Raw genomic sequence first — 22,303 nt, forward strand, 5'->3', positions numbered from 1 at the left:
GTTTGCCAAGGTGATCGTCTGTGTCTTTGGCCCTGAATATCTTCGGGCACCGAATGAGGAAGACACAAAAAAATTGATGGCATTTAATGAAAGAAGAGGTTGGCTTAGCATGCCAGAAAGCATAGATTGTATGCATTGGACTTGGAAAATTTGCCGAAAGGCATGGCAGGGAATGTATTGTGGCAAATCTCATGATGCGACAATTGTGCTAGAGGGCGTAGCTTTACATGATTTATGGATTTGGCATTTCTTTTTTGGTATGTCAGGTACTCTCAATGATATCGATGTGTTGCAACGGTCTCATTTGCTTGCTAGACTTGCTAGTGGTGATGCTCCAGCTTGCAACTACACTATCAATGGGCATGAATACACAAAAGGGTACTATCTTGCAGATGGTATATACCCTTTTTGGTGCACATTTGTGAAGAGCATCAAAGACCCCCAAAGCAGGAAAGAGTCTAAATTCACAAGGGCACAAGAGGCAGTCCAAAAATACATTGAAAGAGCATTTGGAGTTTTGCAATCTAGGTTTGCCATTGTTCCTGCTCGGTTTTGGGACAAGCGATCCTTGAAAAACATCATGACATGTTGTGTTATTCTTCACAATATGATTCTCGAAGATGAGAGAGGCATGAACTTGGAGTTCTTCTATGACAATGTGCATAGCCGTGTGAAACTAGCTAGAGACCCTAACCGAACTAGAGCTTTTCTTCACACCTACACGGAGATTGAAAATGCAAACACCCACTGTCAACTTCACAAGGATCTCATTGAGCACTATTGGCAAAGGACTGGGCAGTAACACATTCCATTTTTCCATTCATTTTCATTTCATTCATGTGTGATTTGTATATTGAGACAAGTTTTGTATTGAATTATTTAGTTTGCTTCGATTATTTCAATAATTATTGTACTTTGGATGATTATTGTATTGTAATATTGACATTTTACTTATATTGCACATTAGTAATTCTGATTTACGGGGTCTTTGGTTTGCGGGTCGACGCGGTGGCGCCCGAGCAGACCCCACATTACCGACCCGTAAAAAAGCATCTTCTGCGAATATCCTTTTTACGGGTCCAATTTGCGGGGTGTGACTCTGTACACACCCGCGCCGGCCCGTAAAACCCTTTTTTCGCGAACTGTAAATGACTTTTGCGGGTTGGCTTTATACGGGGTCTGTTAGAGATGCTTTCAGACCCCGCAAACGCGTCGGACCCGTAAATATTTTTGCGAGGCACGGTAAAAAGCTCCTCCCGATCTGCAAAAACACAGTTTTCGCGTCCGCTTCTAAGGTGCCCTGTATCGAAAGAAAGCAGTTGGCGGGAGCCCAAGTGCCGCAGAAACTTCCGTGTCCGCCGTCCACGTCCAGCATGCACCGCCCAAGACGTCACCCACCCGTGCCCGGCCGCCGTCCCGTCCGTCCACGGCCGTTGCCCGTCCGCCCCTGGCCGTCGCCCGTCCGGCCCGGCAGTTGCTCCTAGATGGATTGGCAACCGGAGCTAGCTAGCTCGTGGATGGATTGGCAACCGGAGCTAGCTAGCTAGCTCCTGGATGGATTCGCGCAAGTCGTTCTGAACGTCAACGGCTCTCTATTTGGTCGCTTCGTGTGTTCTTCGTAGGCTTTTAGGAGCGAATTTAGTTGAATATGGACACGGACGAGAGGAAGAAGAAGATGTGGGAAAAAAATATAAGCGAAAATTTGATTTACAGTTTAAGTTTAAGGGTTCAGTTTGGCCGTTGCTGGAACCGACCCTTAAAATGCGTTCTCCGCGAACTGAAAACCACGTTTGCAGTTTCACGTTTTAAAGGGCCTGAGCATCTCTAGCAGACCCCGTATAATGCTCCGATCCATAAAATAACTGCCAAAATACGGGTCCACACGAAAAAAGTTACCCGATGAGTACCCGCAAACGCGTCGAACCTGTAAATATTTTTGCGGGACGCGGTAAAAAGCTCTTTCCGATCCGCGAAAACACAATTTTCGTGTACGCTTCTACGATGCCTTTTATCGAGAGAAAGCAGTTGGCGGGAGCCCAATTGCCACGAAAACTTCTGCGTCCGCCGTGCGCCGCCTCGGACGTCGCTCCGTCCGTCCCTGGCCGCCGTCCCCCGTCTGTCTCCGGCCGCCGTCTAGTCTGTCCCGAGCCGTCGCCCGTCCACCCCCGGTCGTCGCTCCTCGATGGATTGGCAACCAGAGCTAGCTAGCTCTTGGATGGATTGGCAACCGGGGCTAGCTAGCTAGCTAGCTCGTGGATGGATTCGACGACGAAGGAGCTAGCTAGCTAGCTAGCTCCCGGATGGATTCGACGACCGGAGCTAGCCAGGTACCACGACGGTCGGTTTTTGCGAGCCATCCTGGACGTCGGCGACTCTGTATTTGGCCGCTTCATGTGTTCTTCGTCGGCTTTTAGGAGCGAATTTAGTTAATCATGGACAAGGGCGAGAGGAAGAAAAAAGATGTGAGAAAAAATATAAGCAAAAAAATAATTTACAGTTTAAATTAGCTCGAACCGATCGTTAAAATCCGTTTTCCGCGAATTGAAAATTACATTTGTAGTTTCACGTTTTGAAGGGTCTGTTAGAGTTGCTCTTAGCTGGCGGCATCCTCCAGCGACAGTAAGTTGAGGGAGGGGGGGAAGAGGGCTCCCAGCTATGGCTTCATCGAGCCGCCAAAGAGACAACACGGGGGCGATGGTGTTCGTTTGTGCATTCCAGTTTATGATTGTAATGTAGGTGTAAAATATCCAAATTACTAGTGTCTTTGTGGACATCGACTACGTATTTTGATGAATGATTGGTTGCAAACGTTGGATGTGGTGTTTCTCAGCTCGAGCTCAATGCTTGAGCTCAAATTGAGCTTGGGTTAACAGTAAAATCCAAAAAATTGAAAAAATAAAATAAAATACTCTTGGAAGTCGTGTGCGAACAATGTTGAGCGATCACAATTTTCATCATGAAGTGACATTTATGAAAGTCATGTAAAAAAAAAAAATCATTGCTCCGAAAGTATTATTTTCAAAAGCATTTCGAAGTATTGATTCCATTTCTTTGCCTTGACTTCCATGAATGTCCTTTCATGATGAAATTTTACAAGCATTGAGATTTGAAAATATTCATCAAAGTTCACCACAAAGAATATTCAACTTTTTTACTGGTTACTGTTCATCACGAGCTAGCAAGCAGAAGACGACTTTTGCTATGAAGTGTTTTTCTTGCTAGAGAATAAGTTGTTTGCAAAAACTCTTTTGGCGAATAACCTTTGCCTTTGCCTGTGCTAACAAATAACCTTCACAAGTGAGGCGATATATTAATTTCCTGAGGCAATAATTTTCAAAGACAATACATTATCGAACTGCTACCTACAACAACAACAACAACAACAATAAAGCGTTTTTTAAGTTGGGATAGACTAGAGGCGAAACCCATACGATCTCGTGACCAAGTCATAGCAAACTTTAATCAAACTGCTCCCTAATTTGCTCAAAAGAGGCTAGATTTATCATGTTTACTAATTCACAGCTGTTTTAAAAGTTGCATCAATAACAAACTCTTAATTTGCATCTTGCCTCATCACTTTTACAGCAGTTTATAAATGGAACGACAAGACCAGCACATATCTGCATCCTCTGCATTCTCAGTTACATCAACAGGTAAAATGACCGACTTGGTGACAACCAAGCGACTTCAAAAGTTAATTTTGATCCCATGCATCCATTCATTTCATTCTGTATGTAAGTAGCTAATATGGGTCATGAACACCCAAATGTTTTGATAGACTTATTATTCGTCTATAATTTTCTTAAGATCAGTATGCAAAACAGTGTATTCTTGGCCACAATAAAATTTGAGAAAATAGCAAGACTTGATATTCTGTGATGATTGTCGATGTGTATTGCATTAAGAAGCCTTCATGTCATCGAGTCCAACACTGGCCTGCAAGAAGTGTAGACGTGGTGGAAGATTGTCATTAAAGGCATACAACAGAGATAACAATACCGTCTTCAGATGAATGAAGGTCATACCAGGAAGTCATGATTCTCCTTGAGAAAGGGATAAAAGGTGGTGCAGAATTTCTCAATGTCTGCTTTGATGTCACCCGTTCCGCTAATTACCTCCATAAATTTATCTTTGTTAGGAGCAAGCTTCATAGCAACCTGCAATGTCCACATATGAGTAATTCATCAAAGAAAAATCACAAGGGAAGGCAAGCCAACCAATATGTATAAACATGATAATAAATAACAGCTATGTTGCCCCGGTTTCGTCAGGAAATCTAAGAATAATATAGCAGAAGTACCATTTCAACAGACTAGTCAACTGGCAAACTAGTCTCATGTCGCATGTTTTTAACTCAAAAAACTTCTCAGGAAACTCCAACAAAGCAAAGCTCTTCTACAGTTAATAATGAAACTGATGTATCGTTCTCTATGATCACTAAACCAGCTAAATATATGCGTGCTTTGATACAATTAAAAGTGTATGACAGATCATGTTAAGCCAAAGTTATTGTCTGACTATGTCTGTTTGCTAATCCGAGTTCCGCCTAGGCTTACCCTGAACTATCGTGACAGATCTAGATAACCTCCATCAGTACCATTTCAACAGACTAGTCAATTGGCTTCACAATATGCCTAGTCATGCTTCTTCATGACATGTGCATTAGAGATTTTCAGGAGGCTGTTAAGTTGGTTTGATAAGAATGAGCTTCATTGTGTTTCAGTTTTTTAAGGGAATCTGTAATAATGTTGGAAACGGATGTTGGAGGCCTGGATGAACAGGCACCAACCCCCATATAATAGTATTAAAGAAGATAAAGAGAACTCCATCAGTGACTAAATTTTGTTTGTTCAATGGCGGGCAACTTAATGTAGGAAAGAGTCAAAGAATAGCCAATGTTTTATGCATCCACAGTGCCTTCAGTTGGAACATGGCCAGTAACTTAAAATACAAAGAGTAGCCAAGGTTTATTCATCTATGGTGCCTTCAATTGGATAACACTAGTTGTCCCTTTACTTTATGCATCTACGATAATGAAATATTTCTTCAGACACTAAATGCAAACTAGATAATCCATCCTCTGATAACAAGTGCTTCAGCAATAGCTACTGAATAGCACTATAATTGCTTAGTTCATGATGACACCATGTATGTGCCGATTATGTGACTCAACATGTGGAATATTATACCGTAAAACTGGAGCTGGCGAGCCAGCCATGCCATTTCTTCAGAGTTTTTGTGTATGAATCAGTACATGCTTGACTCATAGTCCAGTCTGGATGGTCAAGCAGATTACGGAACAGTTCAACAAGGAAGTCCATGGCCCTGAAGGCAAAAGCTATGAGTAAACACAAGTACACCAATGGGATGTCAATTAAGCTGCAGTAGAAGAGGCAAATTACGCAAGAGAAATTGAAGAACCTCGTGAGCCATAGAAGTCCATTGGTGCAGCTTGATGAACCTTTTGCGGTCTTCTTTTCAACTTCTTCTTGGACCATGGTGTACAAGTGCTCATATTTTGCTGGGTCTGAAGAGTACTTGTTCTCCAACCTCTGACAGGAGAGAATGAGGACAGTCATCAGGAAAAGAAATAGCAATCTGAGGCAGATATGCTTTATTACATAAACATGACAACATCAATACTTACTAACATGAAATGTAAATTCTTATTCATAGGTTTTTGAAGATAGGATCCTTACCGTGATATTTCCTCCAATATCACTCTTCACAATTGCCATAGCAGCACCAAATTTATCTGGTGTTCAAAAGCAGAGAAGAACAAATGGAAAATAAGACACACTGAAGGAATTTCTTGTTTCAGAAATACCACTAAGACTCAACCAAAACAAAAGGTTAGCCACACTTGCCAGGCTAGAAGATATTTGATGTAGGCCTGTGCAGTTTGGGCCAACACAAAAGTTTTCAATTAGGGACTTGCTTCGACTTACAAAAGCACAGCACAGACTGGTACAAGAAAACTTTAAGATTTACCAGCACACAACAAAAACTTTGAGAATACAAAAGACGGCTTTACTGGACCACAACAAACCTAACTTGTTCTCTCACAGGTCACAAATAAATTCTGCTCAAGTAACAGATGTATCAAATAGTATTTGGAGGACTATCAAACAATTTGGAGCAACCCAGCACAAACAAAACACGACTTTTGCAAAAAAGGTTGAAATAGTTTGAAAGCTAAATTAGCAAAAAGGTTGACACTAGTTTGAAAGCCCTATTTGTTACGTACTACTTAGTTAGAACTACAAAATCTCAAGGGCAGCAAAAAAAATTGTCCACTGACGATGGTAGTGCCGAGCAACTTGTTTCGGCAATGTTATATGTGTATTAATTTTAGTACTCCAACCTACTACTGAACTAAACACGGCAAGTAATCAGAAATTCAGTAAAGCACCTCACCTACTGAGCCCAGCCTCGTGCTGTTTACTACTCCAAGAACGCATGACAAAGAGGTGGATTGATCATGGGAAATAGGAGCAGAGGGAGTTACCCAAGACAGGTAAGATTTGCTTGCAGACATCAAGGAAGGGCTTGGACAGCATGACCCCGCTGTCCGACCTGACATGGTTCATCCCTTCCAAACACGGGCTGAATACCGTCTCTGCCATCTCCCCCTACCTGCAAGAACCAACAAAATGCATCAACCCACCACGCTCAGAACCGCTGATCCGGCAATAATCTTACAACTACTAGGATGGGATCAAAACCGCATGGGCTGCCATCCCAAGTCAACAAATGCAAAGAGAAGAAACCGTCGCTGATCTAACCTTACGGGAAAGAAAGAAACAGATCCGAAACTCACAGCGCAGCTAGTAAACTCACCGCTCCACGATCTCGCAAACTGCGGTGCTTTTGGCCTTCTCTCGTGCGAACTTGGGCGAGGGAACTGCAGGAGAGAGGCCCTGCCGGTCGGCGGAGGGAGGAATCTAGCAGGGGAGGAAGTGCGATGTGGGGGAGGAAGAAGATGCCGAGTGGAGGCCACGACCCCGCACTGATCTCTTTTTACTACCGCGGAATCTCTGTGACCCGGCCGCGTGTGCGAGGCGACTGCTGCTTCGTGTGCGAGGCCTAATTTGGGCTCTTTGCACATACGCCCAATAAAGTAGTTTTTTTAGGCAAGCCCAATAATAAAAGTAGTGAGTGAGTTAGAGACGACGACTCTACCAGGGCCCATTATTCATTCCAAGGCCCAGAAACCCGGGAAACCCCCCACAAACCCCTCTGACCTGCATCGGACGGCCAGCAGAGCTCGCGTCACGATCCACGGGCTCACCGGGGCTTGCACGCTGCCTTTATAATTGGCTCTCGCCGCCGAACCCTAGCTCCTCTTGCCTTTCTGCCCGCCCACCCGCCTATCGTCGCCGTCTCGCTCCTCGCCGCCGCAAAGATGGTACGTGGGTCGGCCGCCTTTGATCTGTGCGGCTCCAGTAAGGTTTTTCGGCGACGCGTGTTTTGATGGTGCTCGGTGCTTGTGCTTTGCGTGCAGCCGTTCAAGAGGTTCGTCGAGATCGGGCGGGTGGCCCTGGTGAACTACGGCAAGGACTACGGCCGCCTCGTCGTCATCGTCGACGTCGTCGACCAGAACCGGGTGAGTGCCTGATTACGCTGGTTGCAGCTTCGACGTGCTGTGGTGGGGTAGTAGATCTAGAGTTCTATATAGCATGCTCTGTTTGGTGGTAGGAAATCTTTTGGTATGGTTTGTTCTGCGGTAGAAATGTAGGGATCTATTTGGTTTTATTAGTGTAGCTTCTAATGAACACCAAATGGATTGGCACATCCTAGAAATTGTTCTGTTAGTTTATTATTAGCTGTAACCTCTGCGCTTTTGTGCAAATGGTCGGTCGCAGTTCCATTACCGAGGTGATGTATAGAGCAATACCTGGGGTTAGCTGACAATGCTGTTTACCGTGATAGTTGTTGTATCTTGCATAGCTTTCAATATCAATCGTCTTATTTCTGTTTACCTATAAAAATATACTTCATATGCTTGTTAATAGTTATCATATGATCTTGCATCAAGTCTGTAGCAGTCTGCTCTTCTCTGTGTTTTCTAATTCTGGTTAGTTATGTTGTGGTCCTATGAATACTGAGTCTCATTACTTTGTTACATTCCTTGAATCAGGCACTCGTCGACGCTCCTGATATGATCAGGTGCCAGATGAACTTCAAGCGTCTTTCACTGACTGACATCAAGATTGACATCAAGCGTATCCCCAAAAAGGCAACTTTGATCAAGGCCATGGAGGAAGCTGGTAATTACCAATCTTGTGATACTCGCATCTGCAATGTTACGATATTTCTTCAGTTGATGCTTATTTGAATTCATGGTGCCATTTTGTAGATGTGAAAACCAAATGGGAGAACAGCTCCTGGGGCAAGAAGCTTATTGTTCAGAAGAGAAGAGCATCGCTGAATGACTTTGACAGGTTCAAGGTCATGTTGGCTAAGATTAAGGTGAGGAAATCCTACCATATGGTTTTTTAGTGAAGTGCATGCCTTTTTCACCTGCTTACTTACACCGTCATTGTGCATATGAACAGAGGGGTGGTGCTATCAGGCAAGAGCTTGCCAAGCTCAAGAAGGAGGTTGCTGCTTAGAATACCTTAGTGGATGTTGCATGTTGAGTTTTTTGTTCCAAGTTGGATCTGCTCTATGTTCCAGTGTTCTTAAAGCCAGAGTTAGTACAACTGTTTTCAGGAAACTATTTCATATCTTTTCATGGCTGTTATTGAATACCCAAGCTAGTTTGCTACAGATGTGCCGCTGCCTTCATTTGAATGTTGCTTGTTTATCCGTCTTTACTTGTGACTGTCATTGTGTTCCAGTGGTTATTACCTGTTAGAACTTGGCATGCCCTTTGTCTGTCACTATAGTTGGTTACAATATATAGGTTTTGTCAGGTTTGCCTTTCAGAGTTGAGTTGGATCTTTTAAATTTAAGTGGAACTGTTAATTGTGCAGTAAACTGTAATCTGAATGGGATGAAAACAAAGTCTGGTTGTTCCTTAATTCTATTCCTGATCAAAATCATTATTGATCCGTCACCTGCTAAACTATTAATAATGCAATCTGGTTTTTCTTTCCTATGTGTACTTAAACATATTTTGACTTATTTGACAGTATCACCTTGTCATCACACGCTTCAACGCAATTACATATATCTAACTTTAAATAGTTTATATCATCTTAAAATGGACACATGGATTGCCTTTGCTCCCTAACCATGCCTTTCCAACCATGTTCTTTCTGTTGTGCCATTTTTTATACAACGCTTTGCAGCAAAGCCTTTGCAAACCTGTGTAGTAATATATTGTTGTTACTGATTGCAACCAAATTTTAATATTCTTTTGCAACCAGTTTTGTGTTGCGCTCAGGATTTGCAACACAGCTTTTTGTAATCTTCCTGGGCTTCTTTTTCTCTGTGACTGCAAACTAAATCGTCAAATCCCCTTGTGCTTGACACTTTGCAACAGATTCTTGTTGCCATCTTTTTGTTTGTTTTCTATGAAAAGTGCTGCGCTCTATTAATTTAAGTAGCGATACACTCCGAGGTAGCTTGCTGAAACCGGGAACTTGTCTTACAATTTGTATTCTGCCAACCTTCCCTGGAAAAAGCATTGGCCTTATTCGCATTACGTTGCATCCACTTAACCCCAAACCACTGAAACTCGGGTAAAAGTTCTTTCACATGTTCCTAGACAGAGCCATGTAAATTAATGTAAGATTTTTTAGATCATTAAAATAGTGATCTAAAAGATGTTTTGTTATTACATCCATGCTAGTAAATCAGCAGGCAAGAGTCGCAAACCGAACTATGCGTACAATAGTTCTTTCCTTTAAAGGATTAGATTAGAGTTTGCGTTTGCTCCATCTTTCGTCTGGCCCATACCTGCTTCACGCTTGATTATTTCCACCCCATCTATGAATGTTTACCACCGTCTTTTTCAGTTCAAGTCAAGTTTTTATTCATTTTCCAAGCTCCTTCAAAACGCTCTCCTTCTTGAATCCTCCTCTTTCAACCAACCACGCGCTAGCCACTCTCGCGTCCGTGTCTTCCATATTTCTCATGTTTTAAGTGCATCTAGTGTCCTTAGTGATTTTGATGGTTTAAAAACTTATAAGTTAAGTATCTAATGTGTTCATTAGTGTACACATGATTTATAAGTTGTTGAGGAGTTTGAGTTATACGATGAATATCGACCCATAAAAATGTATATCTTTGGCTGAAGAAATTGGTCTTATCTTGAAGATTTGAATTGCGAAGAAAATTGCGATGAAATTGATATTCCTCATGAGGATATTGATGATGAGTAACTCGGCGTGTCTTGAAAAAAATCAGTTCGAACACTTTGAAACGTGAATATTTATTCTTTCTGTTTCATTTTCTTCACTCTTGTTTCATAGAAACACCGTACTGTTAAAGGGGTCAAGATAACACTACGGAATGAATTTCCTTATGATGGTCAACCAAGCCTAATCCTACAAAAGCCTCAAGTAAGGAATATGAGAGACATGAGGACTCTCACAGTTAAAAATCCCGACCGTTGCCGTAATTTGAGCCATCTCACCGATCTTATCCACACCAATGGTCATAATATTTAAGGGTACTTATGTCAAATCATGTCGAGATGCACTCAGACTATAAATAGCTGCCCCTCCCCCCCCCCCCCCTCCCCCCAAAACTTTATATCAACCCAAAGTCCTCACAGTCTTCGAGAGTAAATCATCAGTGAGGAAATACCCCAAACCACAAACCTAAAACTAAGTGATTGATCATCACTGAAGAATTTGTTCCTGTGTGTAACTGAAGCCTTTTATCTTTAAAGACTATGCATCCTCCAAACGGTTAGACGCCATGGTCTAGAGCAATCCCGGAGTCAATTGTGGATCGTCGGGTGACCGAGTTTGTGAGGGTTTGGAAGTCTGCCCTGAAGACTTACGACGAGTGTTGGGCGAGGACTGTGTCCTTAGCTCAAGGAGTATATGGTAGGGACTGTGTGTCCTTTGGTTTCAATAGCAAGCCGCTCCAAACCAGACGTACGACTGTCACAGCAGTTGGAACTGGGTCATCAACAAATGTCTTCACTGTGATACGAGTTCTATTTCTTCAACTCTTTCAATTCATCAATATTGTATGTTGAAGACTTTTGTTGTCTGTGTTTTAAGAATTTGCTGAAGATTTTCTCTGAATTTCCTCAACCAAAATTCTTCACATCTGTTAATCCTCACCTGCTTACTCTGTGCCTGAGTACTGTGCAAACTGTTTTCCATAATCCTCATCGAGAAAACTGTTGTTGTAGTTTTTGCACTTCCGATCCTTTGCTGTTTCCGCTGCAAGTTATTCATCAGTGAGGAATTTCCTCAAAAGGAATTTCCGCAGCGAAGAAATTCTAAAAATCGCCTATTCACCCCCTTCTAGTCGATATAACACACTTTCAATTGGTATCAGAGCAAGGTACTTCCTTATTCTGTGTGATTTTAGTTATGTCGAGTGCATGCATGATCAAGGTTACTACAGAATGTCCCACTTTCGAAGGAAAAGACTTCCCCTACTGGAAGACGAAGATGCAGATGCATCTTCAAGCAATTGACAATGATCTCTGGTATATTGTGGAACATGACGTTCCTTCCTTTGCTGCTACTGTCTCTGTCGCTGATGTGAAAATATTCAAGCAACTTGATTCTCAAACGAAGAATATCATCTGTGGCCATCTGAGCAAAGGTCAGTGTGGTAGAGTGAGTGCTTTTGGCTCAGCAAAACAAATCTGGGAAATGCAGTCCAAAGTCAACGAAAGAATATCAACTCAGCGTGACTCTCGTGTTGATGTTCTTCGCAATCTCTTCAATCGCTTCAAGAGTCTTGACAATGAAAGCTGCCAAGATACCTTTGATCGCCTCACTAACATCTCAAATGAACTACAAGCACTAGAAGCTCGAGACATTACTGATCATGAAGTTGTGAAGGAACTGATAAGATCTTTGGATTCATCATTTGATACTTTGGTTCTGATAATTCAAGAAAGATCAGACTAGAAGATGCCTGATCCTGCTGATATACTTGATAGACTAAATACTCATGAATTCCAACAGGAAGAAAAGAGAGATCTGTATGGACCAAGCTATTCTATACCTCGTACACTAAAGGCCAAAGCAATTTCCTCATCTGAAGAAGAAGACTCGGATTGCAGCATTGGTGCTCCTGAAGAACTTGGAGAGGAGCTTGCAATGCTCGTGAGGAAATTCCAGAAGTTTACAAGATGTGGCCAGTTTGGTAAATCTTCAAGAAGAGATATGAAGAAATCAGAATCTTTATCTGAGGACAACAAGAAAAAACCTGCCACAAATGCAAGAAATCAGGTCATTATATTGCTGATTGTCCTCGATGGATGAAAGAATCAAAGAAGAAGAAATACAAGGATGAAAGTTCTGATGACTCGAAGAAGCAAAAAAATCTTCAAATCCTCATCCTCAAAGTCCTCATCGCAAAAGAAGACTAGTTTCAGAAAGTCTCGGGCACTCATTGGCAAGGAAATGGATTCTGAGGAAGAATCTGAAGAATGTGATGAAGAGGAAGGATCCGAAGAAGACTGAGAGTCTGGTGTGGCAAGTCTTGCACTGGCTACCACATTCGTCAGCAAGTCAATCTTCAACCTTAAAGAAAACGACAACGCCATCTACACCGATGACTATGCTGATGACTTCGCTCCAACCTATTTCTTCATGAGAAATCCTCACTAAGTCTTCAGTCCAGATTTGAAAATTTTCAAGATCATCATGGCATACTCTTGGCTGATCATGAGAAACTTTCCTATGAATTTCTTCAAAGGAAACTTGATCTTGAAAAGCTGAGGATGTCTCATGATGATCTTTGAATGGAAAACGATTCATTATTTGCGCAACAGATCAGTGCCACTTAGGTTGAATTTATTCCACCATGTCTAAAATGCATCGAACGTGAAACTGCCAATTATTCACCAGAATCATCAAATGCTTCTATTGCTATAAATTCTTTAACTACTCATGTGGTATCAAATTCCTCACTTGAGGAAACCACAAATGTTACTGAAGAAAATGCATGACTGAAGAAATTGTATGTGACATGCATGTACAAAAGTCTAAAAGGGCATCAAACCCTTTAAGATGTGCTCAAAAAACAGATATTGAACAGGAACCCAAGGAAAGAAGGAATTGCATTTGAGAGGAAATTGAATGCTGATGGATCATACTGGAAACCTGAGCAGTATCCCAAAACCTCATGGCTTGCTGCTAAAAGACCTCCTGTTGATCCATCCAATCTAACAGGCTTTGCATGTGAATTATCTTATTCTCAGATAAGTCATTTGACTCCAATTATAAAATGTTTAAAAATCAATCTCGTGAAGTATTTGCTCGATATGTTGGGACAAACTGCAGGAATGGACCATCCTTGAGGAAAATTTGGGTCCCCAAAAGTTGCATGAAAAATCTTCAGGAAGAACAAGAACCGGAGATCAAATTCCTTAGGTGGACCAAAGTCTTTAAGAGGATCAAAATCCTCAAATGGTCAAAACTATGCACGTACTTGTGCTAATGCTTCTGATATGCAGGGAATTTACAAGGGATATGAATATGATCATTACTCCTCAAATCATTATATTTATAAATCCTCAAAAAATTTCTATGCCTATTCATTTGAGTACTCTAACCCCCTACTGTGAAGAGAAGTGCATTATCTTCAATGCCCCCTTTCTCATATGGTGCTCGCAGGATGATGAACTCTTTGCCACCCCTTCAGATTTGGGTGGTGAAGAAATTAAACTAATCATTTCTGCAGGTCAGGTCTCCACATAAAATCATCATGTGAAGAATTTGCTGAAGACCTGAGGAAAATGCTTGATTGGACGCAAGCTAACATTGATGAAATGATAACATTTCACACGTCCTAAAATTTACTGTTTATGATGAAATTCCTATCTAATGAAATTGATATCATATTCTTCAAGTCTGAAGCATATGAGATGGTAAGGTGTACTAATTCATCTGCAAGATGACAAACTCAAGAGTACTGAGTGGGTTCTTGATAGTGGCTGCACACATCACATGACTGATGACAAAAACTTGTTGATGAACATGACACTGACTCCATCACCACTGAAGCAAATCACTTATGTAGACAAAGGTAAAAGCAAGGTATTGGGACTTGGCAAAGTGGCTATCTCCAAGGACAGGCACATGGACAAAGTGATGCTTGTTGAATGCCTTGGATTTAACCTCATGTCAGTCTCAATGCTTTGTGATCTTGATATGGTTGTTATCTTTGAATAATATAGATGTGTTGTCATCATGGAATCTGACAGATCCAAAGTCTCCGAAGGTGTAAGGAGAGGAGATTTGTACATTGTTGATTTTCCACAGGTCCTCAACCAGCCACATGCCTACTAGCAAAAACCTCGGAAGGTTGGCTATGGCATCGAAGACTTGGTCATGCAGGCATGAGGAATCTGCACATGCTCGCAAAGAAGAAGCATGTCATTGGCATCGAATCAGTCAAATTCCTCAAGGACCATCTCTGCGGTGCTTGTGAGTCTGAAAAAATGACGAGATCCAAACACCCTCGAAAACTATCATGACTACTAATCGTCCATTTGAATTGCTTCACATGAGTCTATTTGGACCTACTCATTATGCCACTCTAACAAATGCAACATCTTTATACGGCTTTGTCATAGTTGATGATTATTCCAGATATACTTGGGTGCATATCATTCTGTATAAAACTGAAGTGCAGGAAATCTTCAAACGATTTTCCTCAAGGGCCTCGATGAACTTTGGCGTCAAAATCAAACACATCAAAAGTGATAATGGGACAGAATTCAAAAACACGGGTCTTGATGATTATCTTGATGAACTTGGTATTTCTCACGAATTGTCTTCTCATTATACTCCTCAACAGAATGGCGTCGTTGAAAGAAAGAACATGACTCCGGTTGAGATGGCACGAACCATGCTTGAAGAATATCACACTCCTCGTCGTTTCTGGCCTGAAGCAATCAACACTGAGGAAATTGCTGAAGAAATCATTCCCAGCACTGATGAAAATCAAGAAGATGCTCCTGAGGAAATTGGTCCAGAACAAATTCCTTAGTCCAGACGAAATCCTTAACCAGCTCATCCGAGGATTGTAAATGAAGTAGAACTTGACAAAATCCTCGATGACATGAACGCGCCAGATCCTCTCACTCGCTCAAAAGCTTCACACTTAGTTAACTTTTTTGGGCATTCTTCTTTTGTGTCTATCACAGTACCTTCAAAAGTTGCTGAAGCTTTCATGGAACCTGAGTGGATTCAAGCCATGAAAGATGAATTTCTTCAATTCAAGCTAAATGATCTATGTGAGCTCGTCAAACGACCTGATCCTCGCAAGCACAATATCATCGGCACCAAGTGGATTTTCCGAAACAAACAAGATCAGGATGGTCAAGTGGTGAGGAATAAGGCACGACTTGTAGCCCAAGGCTACACAGAGGTTGAAGGAATTGATTTCGATGAAACTTTTGCACCTGTTGCTAGACTTGAAGTTATTCGAATACTACTTGCTTATGCTAATCATCATAACATTACCTTATATCAAATGGATGTGAAAAGTGCATTCCTCAATGGTAAGTTTGAGCAAGAAGTATATGTTGCTCGGCCCCCAGGTTTTGAGGATCCAAAGAATCCAGACAAAGTATTCAGACTCAAAAAGGCACTCTATGGCCTCAAGCAAGCCCCTCGGGCGTGGTATGATACATTGAAGGAATTCCTCATGAAGAAAAGCTTTCGTTCACTCGATCCAACTCTTTTCACAAAATCCTATGACAGCGAACTATTTGTGTGCCAAATATATGTCGATGACATCATATTTGGCTGTCGATGACATCATATTTGGCTGTACTGACAAACGTTACAGTGATGAATTTGCTTACATGATGAGTGAAGAATATGAGATGTCTATGATGGGGGAGCTAAAAATTTTCTTAGGTCTTAAAATTCGTCAACATCGCAATGGCATCTTCATATCACAGGAGAAATACCTCAAGGATGTTCTGAGGAAATTCGACATGCATGAATGCAAAGGCGCCAAGACTCCTATGCCTACCAACGGCCACCTGTGCATTGACGAAAATGGTAAAGAATTCGATCAGCACGTATATCGCTCGATGATTGGCTCTTTACTGTATTTGTGTGCATCTAGGCCAGATATAATGCTTAGTGTTTGCATGTGTGCTCATTTTCAAGCAAAAACGAAGGAATCACACCATAAGGTTGTGAAACATATTCTTCGATACTTAGCTCACACACCAACACTAGGATTATGGTACCCCAAGGGCTCAAATCTTCATCTCGTGGGATATTCTGATTCTGACTATGCTGGTGACCGTGTGGATCGCAAGTCAACTTCTGGCACCTGTCATTTCCTCGGAAGATCTTTAGTTTTCTGGTCCTCAAAGAAGCAGAACTGTGTTTCTCTCTCCACTACCGAAGCTGAGTACATTGCTGCTGGATCCTGTTTTGCTCAATTGCTATGGATGAAGCAAACTCTCAAGGACTACGGCATCAACATGAAGAATGTGCCTCTCTACTGCGATAATGAGAGTGCAATCAAGATTGCATACAACCCAATACAACATTCAAAGACTAAGCACATCCAGATTCGTCATCATTTTCTTCGGGACCATGTCCTCAAGAGCAATATCTTCATCGACCATGTGAAGAGTGACGATCAACTAGCAGATATTTTCACTAATCCCTTGGATGAGAAAAGGTTTTGCAAGTTGAGGTGTGAGCTAAATATCTTAGAGTCTTCAAATATTTTGTAAAAACATGCACACATCCTAACACTTATGCAAAATTGATGACTTAGATGTGCAACACACGAAGAATCGATTTTCTTCAATTAATGAAGAATATCACTCTTAATGTGAGGAAATTAATGAAGAATTTGGTTCTCACGACCCTACGACAATTGTACGCAGTGCCTGAAATCATCATTCTTATACGGTGGGTCACGCCACCACCCAACTTTTAAAACCTTCAAGCTGCCTTTTCTTCAAAGTTGAAATTCGTTTGTCACAAAATCCTCAAGTTTTTCAAAATCTTCAAAATCTTCAAAACACTTGATGATTTTCAAAATCTTCAAAACACTAGAGAGAGAGAGAGAGAGAGAGAGAGAGAGAGAGAGAGAGAGAGAGAGAGAGAGAGAGAGAGAGAGAGAGAGAGAGAGAGAGAGAGAATGAGATTTCAAAGTCCTCAACAACATTCACTTATAGCTATTTATTGAATTTGATATTTCATCTAAGTGAATGTGATCGGACCCTACTCCATGTATGCTATGCTCAACTGAGTCTATTCAATTCTTCATATGCGTTCTACTTGAAACTTTGTTCAAAATCCTCGATGTGTCCTTATCAGCTGAGGATTTTGCAACGAAATCCTCAAATCTTCAAAAAGGAATTGTATGACGTTACACAGTAATTGAACCCACTTCCCACGCTAGGATAAGCACGATCTCCACCACTTCTATCGTGGGTTACACGTGTCATGCGGAGACGGATGTGCAAGGGCTGTTCGGTCCGATAGTTTCGGTCGGACCGTTTTCACCTGAGCTATAAATAGGTCCTTACCCCCCTCTGTGAAAATTCTTCGACCTCTCGTCCTTCTCTCCGCTCAAGTTCAAACCTAGCGCCACCGCTAGCAATCTCGTCGCCGGTGAGGAACAGCTTCACCGCCTCAACCTCTCCGTCGTCGAACTCACGCCGGAAGCGGAACATCTACATCCGCCGCCGCCATAGCTGCCCTCTCACGCCAAGTTAGGGCGTAGTAGACTCGAACCGAAGAGCTTCTTACTGTTACTGCCTCTGTTCTTCGTGTTCGTCTCACATGGCAATTACAATCTTATTTTACTGCCCCTTTTGATCTACTATTTCATCTTAGATTCGAAAAATCTACTTTTCCTCACTGTCTATCAGCTTCGCACACTCAATTCCTCAAACACTTGATGAATTTCACTAAGCCACTAAAATTCTTCATGTGATTCCTCAATTGTGCAAATTTTCGAATCTGCACAACTCTCGAACCCAAGATCAGAATGCTTAGTCAAATTCCTCAAACCCACTAGTCAAATTCTCAACCGAGTGTTCAAAATCCTCAACTTTTAAAATTTCAATTTCTTCAAATTTGAGAACGCGTATGACCTCTCCAAATTCCTTGCACCTATACTCTGTTGACAGGTACAAAATGTAAGTTGATGAATCTCTAGGTTCTCATCAACTTAACTCATTTGCAGCGTTCCTCCAAGAAACTTTGCCAGTGTCATCAGAATCTTCAAGAGTGCAAATTCCCAGCAAAAGCATCAGTTGAAGAAAATGGAAGATGACAAAAAGGAAAAGGGTGGAAAGAAACTTGAATAGAACACTGCAATTGATATCTCTGAGGATATATACACTGATTAGTGCACGCCAGATGAGGAAACATATGGAAGGAACCTATGGCGAAGCGGAAAATTAGACTTCACAAAATAGAACACATGTGGACTAAGGAGTGGAAGGAATATCGCTTCGTCACTCCAAAGTATGTGAAGAAATTCGCTCTCAAGCCACCTTGCAAAAGGCCTTATCTTGGTGATCAACACGTTGCACATCCCTCAAGCGTCAAAACAGTTGAGGATTACCCTGAGGAGAAAGACAAACACTTGTCTAAACTTTAGAAGAAAGCAGAAGCTCCAGTGAAGAAATTCAATGAGGAATCTGTTGCTGCCACTGCAGCCACCTCTTCTGCTGCTGAAGCTTCTGGTACAGCTATTCCCCAAGTGAAGACTATGCCAAAGAAACCAAAGGTCTTAAAGCCTAAAGAGAAATTGCCTCAGAATGCTGCTCCTGCGCCAAAAACCTTCATCGACAACAGAGGCTCAAAGCCTGAACAAAAGCAGATTATCAAGTCTCAGCTGCTCACTCCAGCTCCTCTGTACCATCTGCCACGAGCTCAGCGAAAATTTATTCACCAACACCCTTGAAGACTAAAATGACTGATAGAAGGGGCATCAGGCCCAGCCCAAGCAAAGTCATCAACATCCCTTCTGCATCAGAAGGGAGTGAGGAATTCGATGATGAAACTCTTTAAGTCATCAGAAGAAACAAGCAGGAACGAGTTGCACAAGCCTCATGCAACTCTATTCCTCTTGCCATGGAACTCAAGGTTCTGTTGGACTTCATTAATGTCTGGTATGAAGATCCAAGCACCCCCATTGATGACTTGAAGCTTCCCCTAGGTCTCAGTCATATGGTTGCCACATTCATCAATGAGGCTAAATGGAAAGAGATGCAAACCAAGCAAGCAAAGGCTGCAAAACTGAAGAAGGAGAAATTCCTCAGGCAGAATTTCCTCAATCTGACGCCTGAAGCTCTTGTGTCCACCCAGGCTGAACTAAAGACTTTGACTGACAAGTATACGAATCTATATGATCGTCAAAGTCTCAAGGTAAATTTCATCAAGTTTGCAACCGATGCAGTTGATGAATATAACAAGAAGGCTGCTCCTCCAGTGAAACAAAAGTGCGTGAGTCCAGCTATTCGGTTCAGCTGACCGAAGAAGATGAAGCTGATGAACCTCTAGTTGAGGAATTGCCTCAAGATACTCCAGCTGATGAACCTGTTGTTGAGGAAATACCTCAAGACACTCCAACTGATGAATCTGCACCAGCTAAATAAAATGCTTCAGCTGAGGAAACTGCCAAGACTGATACTGCACCAGCTCCTGAAGAGAGAATTCCTTCACCTCAACCCTCAAAGGTGAAGAAAATGGTTCCGTCTGCATTACACGTGAAGAAAACCAAGGCTGCTGAGAAAGAAGGAAGAAAAGAAAAGCTTCAATGACCTCAGAATCATCAGAGGCCAAGCGCCCCAAGTTAACTCAGACAAAGTCTTCAATTCCTCTAGTGGATGATATGCCTCTGAAGGTAGCTCCATCATATACACTTATTCCCTTCGGAATTGACCATGTCATTCCTGAAGAAGATGAGGAAATGAAAGATGTTGAATCTGAAGAAAACATGGATGAGGAAATACAAAATTAGTGATATTCCTCAGTCCTTCATTCCTCACAAGACATCTGATGAAACTGCTCAAGGATCAGCTGCAACAGCTGAAGACTTTGCCTCCTCTACCAAGCAAATTCCTCAAGCTGAGGAAAACCCTTAACCTGAAGAAAATCCTCAACCCGAGGAAAAGGATGAAGAAAATGCTCCTGCACCCAATACCGGAACTGCGACTGTTGTGGTCAACACCGAAACAGCAATGATAGTATCTCCTCAAGAACAACAGCATAATCTTCAACCAAAGCAAAATCAACCTTTTTTGAAGAGGCGAAAGTTTCAGAAGGAAGCGTTCTATGAAGAACGGATGTATTTCATCGGCGATAATCCATATGACAAGTTTTGCATCAGGCACATGAAGTTTTGGACAAGGACTCAGCCCAACTACTATGCCTCTGTGTTGTGTGGGAGGAACACAATATTTCAGCACTAGCATATTCCTCATGGTGAGATGGAAGAAATTCTTTGCTTTGGCCCAGTCCTCAATGTTCTTCATGAAACTGGACTGTTGCCTCTCTGCACTGATATAGGTGATTGGAACACTGATATAATTCTTCAATTCTATGCTACTTTGCACATCTCTAGAGACCCGAAGGATATCAACACTCACTACAAAGCTCCTGACACTGAAATGCTGCGAGTGCTTCCACTCTCAATTCCCTCAAAACAAGCAGTGCTGATGTATGATGAACGGGAGCTTCCCAACAAAGTGATGGAAGTCCTCATGAAGCCTTTGGCCAAGAATCAACCTCCAAGGACTCGATTTCTGGTTCAAGACTTGAAGTATGAACCACGAACCGTTTACAGAATCTGGACCAATACCCTTGCACCTATCAAAGGCCATGATCATGAGGAAGATGTAGTAGGCATCATGAAGAATATCCTCTTCGACATCATCCATTGCATACCTATAAACCTTCATGATTTCTTCCTGAGGACTTTGGCTGATAATGCAATGTCGCCATTTGACATGAGGACTTATGCTCCGTGGATCATGAGATTCATCAGACGCAGGTCAGGCATCAACTATCATGCTGATTTCAACAATCACATTGGATTTCTGCCTCCGATCAGAGTCATCAAGAAGACATTTGAGCGTGTTGAAGGAAAAGGAAATCATCCCCTTGATGGCCAGTTTCGCAAAGCAGAATCATATTCTTCATATGATGACACTGCTACCCAGGATCCGCCTAGCCCTGTTGCCCCAAGGATAACGACTAACAAAGAACTACTCCTCAGTCTTCATCAGAAGGTCGATCGCAATCACAAATGGGTAAAACGTCAATTCAGTGCCATTGTGAAAACCCCCAACTAGACTTAGAATGCAGTTAAGAAAAATCACTACTATCTTCATGAGGTGTTTGATCGTACCTGGGCCACCCTGGCTCATCTGAAGACTCAAGAAGAACTTGATGAATTGGAGTTTACTCAGGACTTCGACTTGTCGTGGCCTCCCAAGAAGAAATTCAAGCCAATTCCAGCTCCAGACCTTGAGGACAGTTCTTTTTCTTCATTCCGCACTACAGAGTCTAATGAAGAACCAAAAGACACTCTACTGGACCAAGGAAGAAGCCCGTCACCAAGAATCCTCACGCCTCTTCATCAGCCAAGAAGTGAAAGTCTTCATGGGGCGTTAGTCCTCAGTTTTGTCCCTTTGCATCACTTGATGACAAACGGGGAGAAATCTGATTTAGTCTTCACGCGGGATATATTTTGGGGCTTATAAACTTTATTAAGTTACAAACTCTTGGTTCTTGTGAAGTGTTTTATGTAATGAGTTGTAACTTAAGCCCGATGGTACTCTGACGCTTTTGAACATTTTTCTTCGCATGCTTATTCCTCAAAATATTAATGCACACATGCTGAAATTCGTCACTTACCATTTCTCATCATGCATTCTCAATTTTCTCATATTATATATCATATGTATGCATGATTTACAAGATACAGGGGGAGATCTCCATGATATAAATCATCAATGTGCATTTGCTGTAAAAAGCAAATTCCTCAAAGTGTGCACATCTTCAGGGGGAGTCTTTCAGTATCTTGTTTTCAAATTCCTCAAACTGAGTATTTACACTTCATATTTTTATCCCCGTTGAAAACTTAACCTAATTGTCATCAACCACCAAAAAGGGGGAGATTGTAAGTGCATCTAGTTCCCTTAGTGATTTTGGTG

The 22,303-nt window shown here is 41.9% G+C and overlaps 2 protein-coding genes across 2 annotated transcripts; one reads left to right on the plus strand and one right to left on the minus strand.

Annotated features, from left to right (window-relative positions):
* Positions 1-3,525: 3,525 nt before the first annotated feature.
* LOC123402005 (glycolipid transfer protein 1) lies at positions 3,526-7,043 on the minus strand. Its single transcript, XM_045095856.1, has 7 exons — positions 6,841-7,043; positions 6,509-6,636; positions 5,700-5,755; positions 5,422-5,552; positions 5,190-5,325; positions 4,026-4,157; positions 3,526-3,936 (listed from the first exon to the last, which is right to left on the minus strand). Exons 2-7 carry the CDS (start codon positions 6,624-6,626, stop codon positions 3,901-3,903), a joined length of 609 nt encoding a protein of 202 aa, XP_044951791.1. The 5' UTR covers positions 6,627-6,636; positions 6,841-7,043; the 3' UTR covers positions 3,526-3,900.
* A 261-nt stretch (positions 7,044-7,304) lies between these two features.
* On the plus strand, positions 7,305-8,819 carry LOC123402305 (60S ribosomal protein L14-1-like). The gene is made up of 5 exons (XM_045096205.1): positions 7,305-7,408; positions 7,505-7,606; positions 8,141-8,270; positions 8,360-8,472; positions 8,559-8,819. The coding sequence occupies exons 1-5, from the start codon at positions 7,406-7,408 to the stop codon at positions 8,613-8,615; spliced, it is 405 nt and encodes a 134-aa protein (XP_044952140.1). The 5' UTR covers positions 7,305-7,405; the 3' UTR covers positions 8,616-8,819.
* Positions 8,820-22,303: the final 13,484 nt, after the last annotated feature.

The sequence above is a fragment of the Hordeum vulgare genome, chromosome 6H (genome assembly GCF_904849725.1).
Source record: "Hordeum vulgare subsp. vulgare chromosome 6H, MorexV3_pseudomolecules_assembly, whole genome shotgun sequence".
NCBI classification, from domain to species: Eukaryota; Viridiplantae; Streptophyta; class Magnoliopsida; order Poales; family Poaceae; genus Hordeum; species Hordeum vulgare.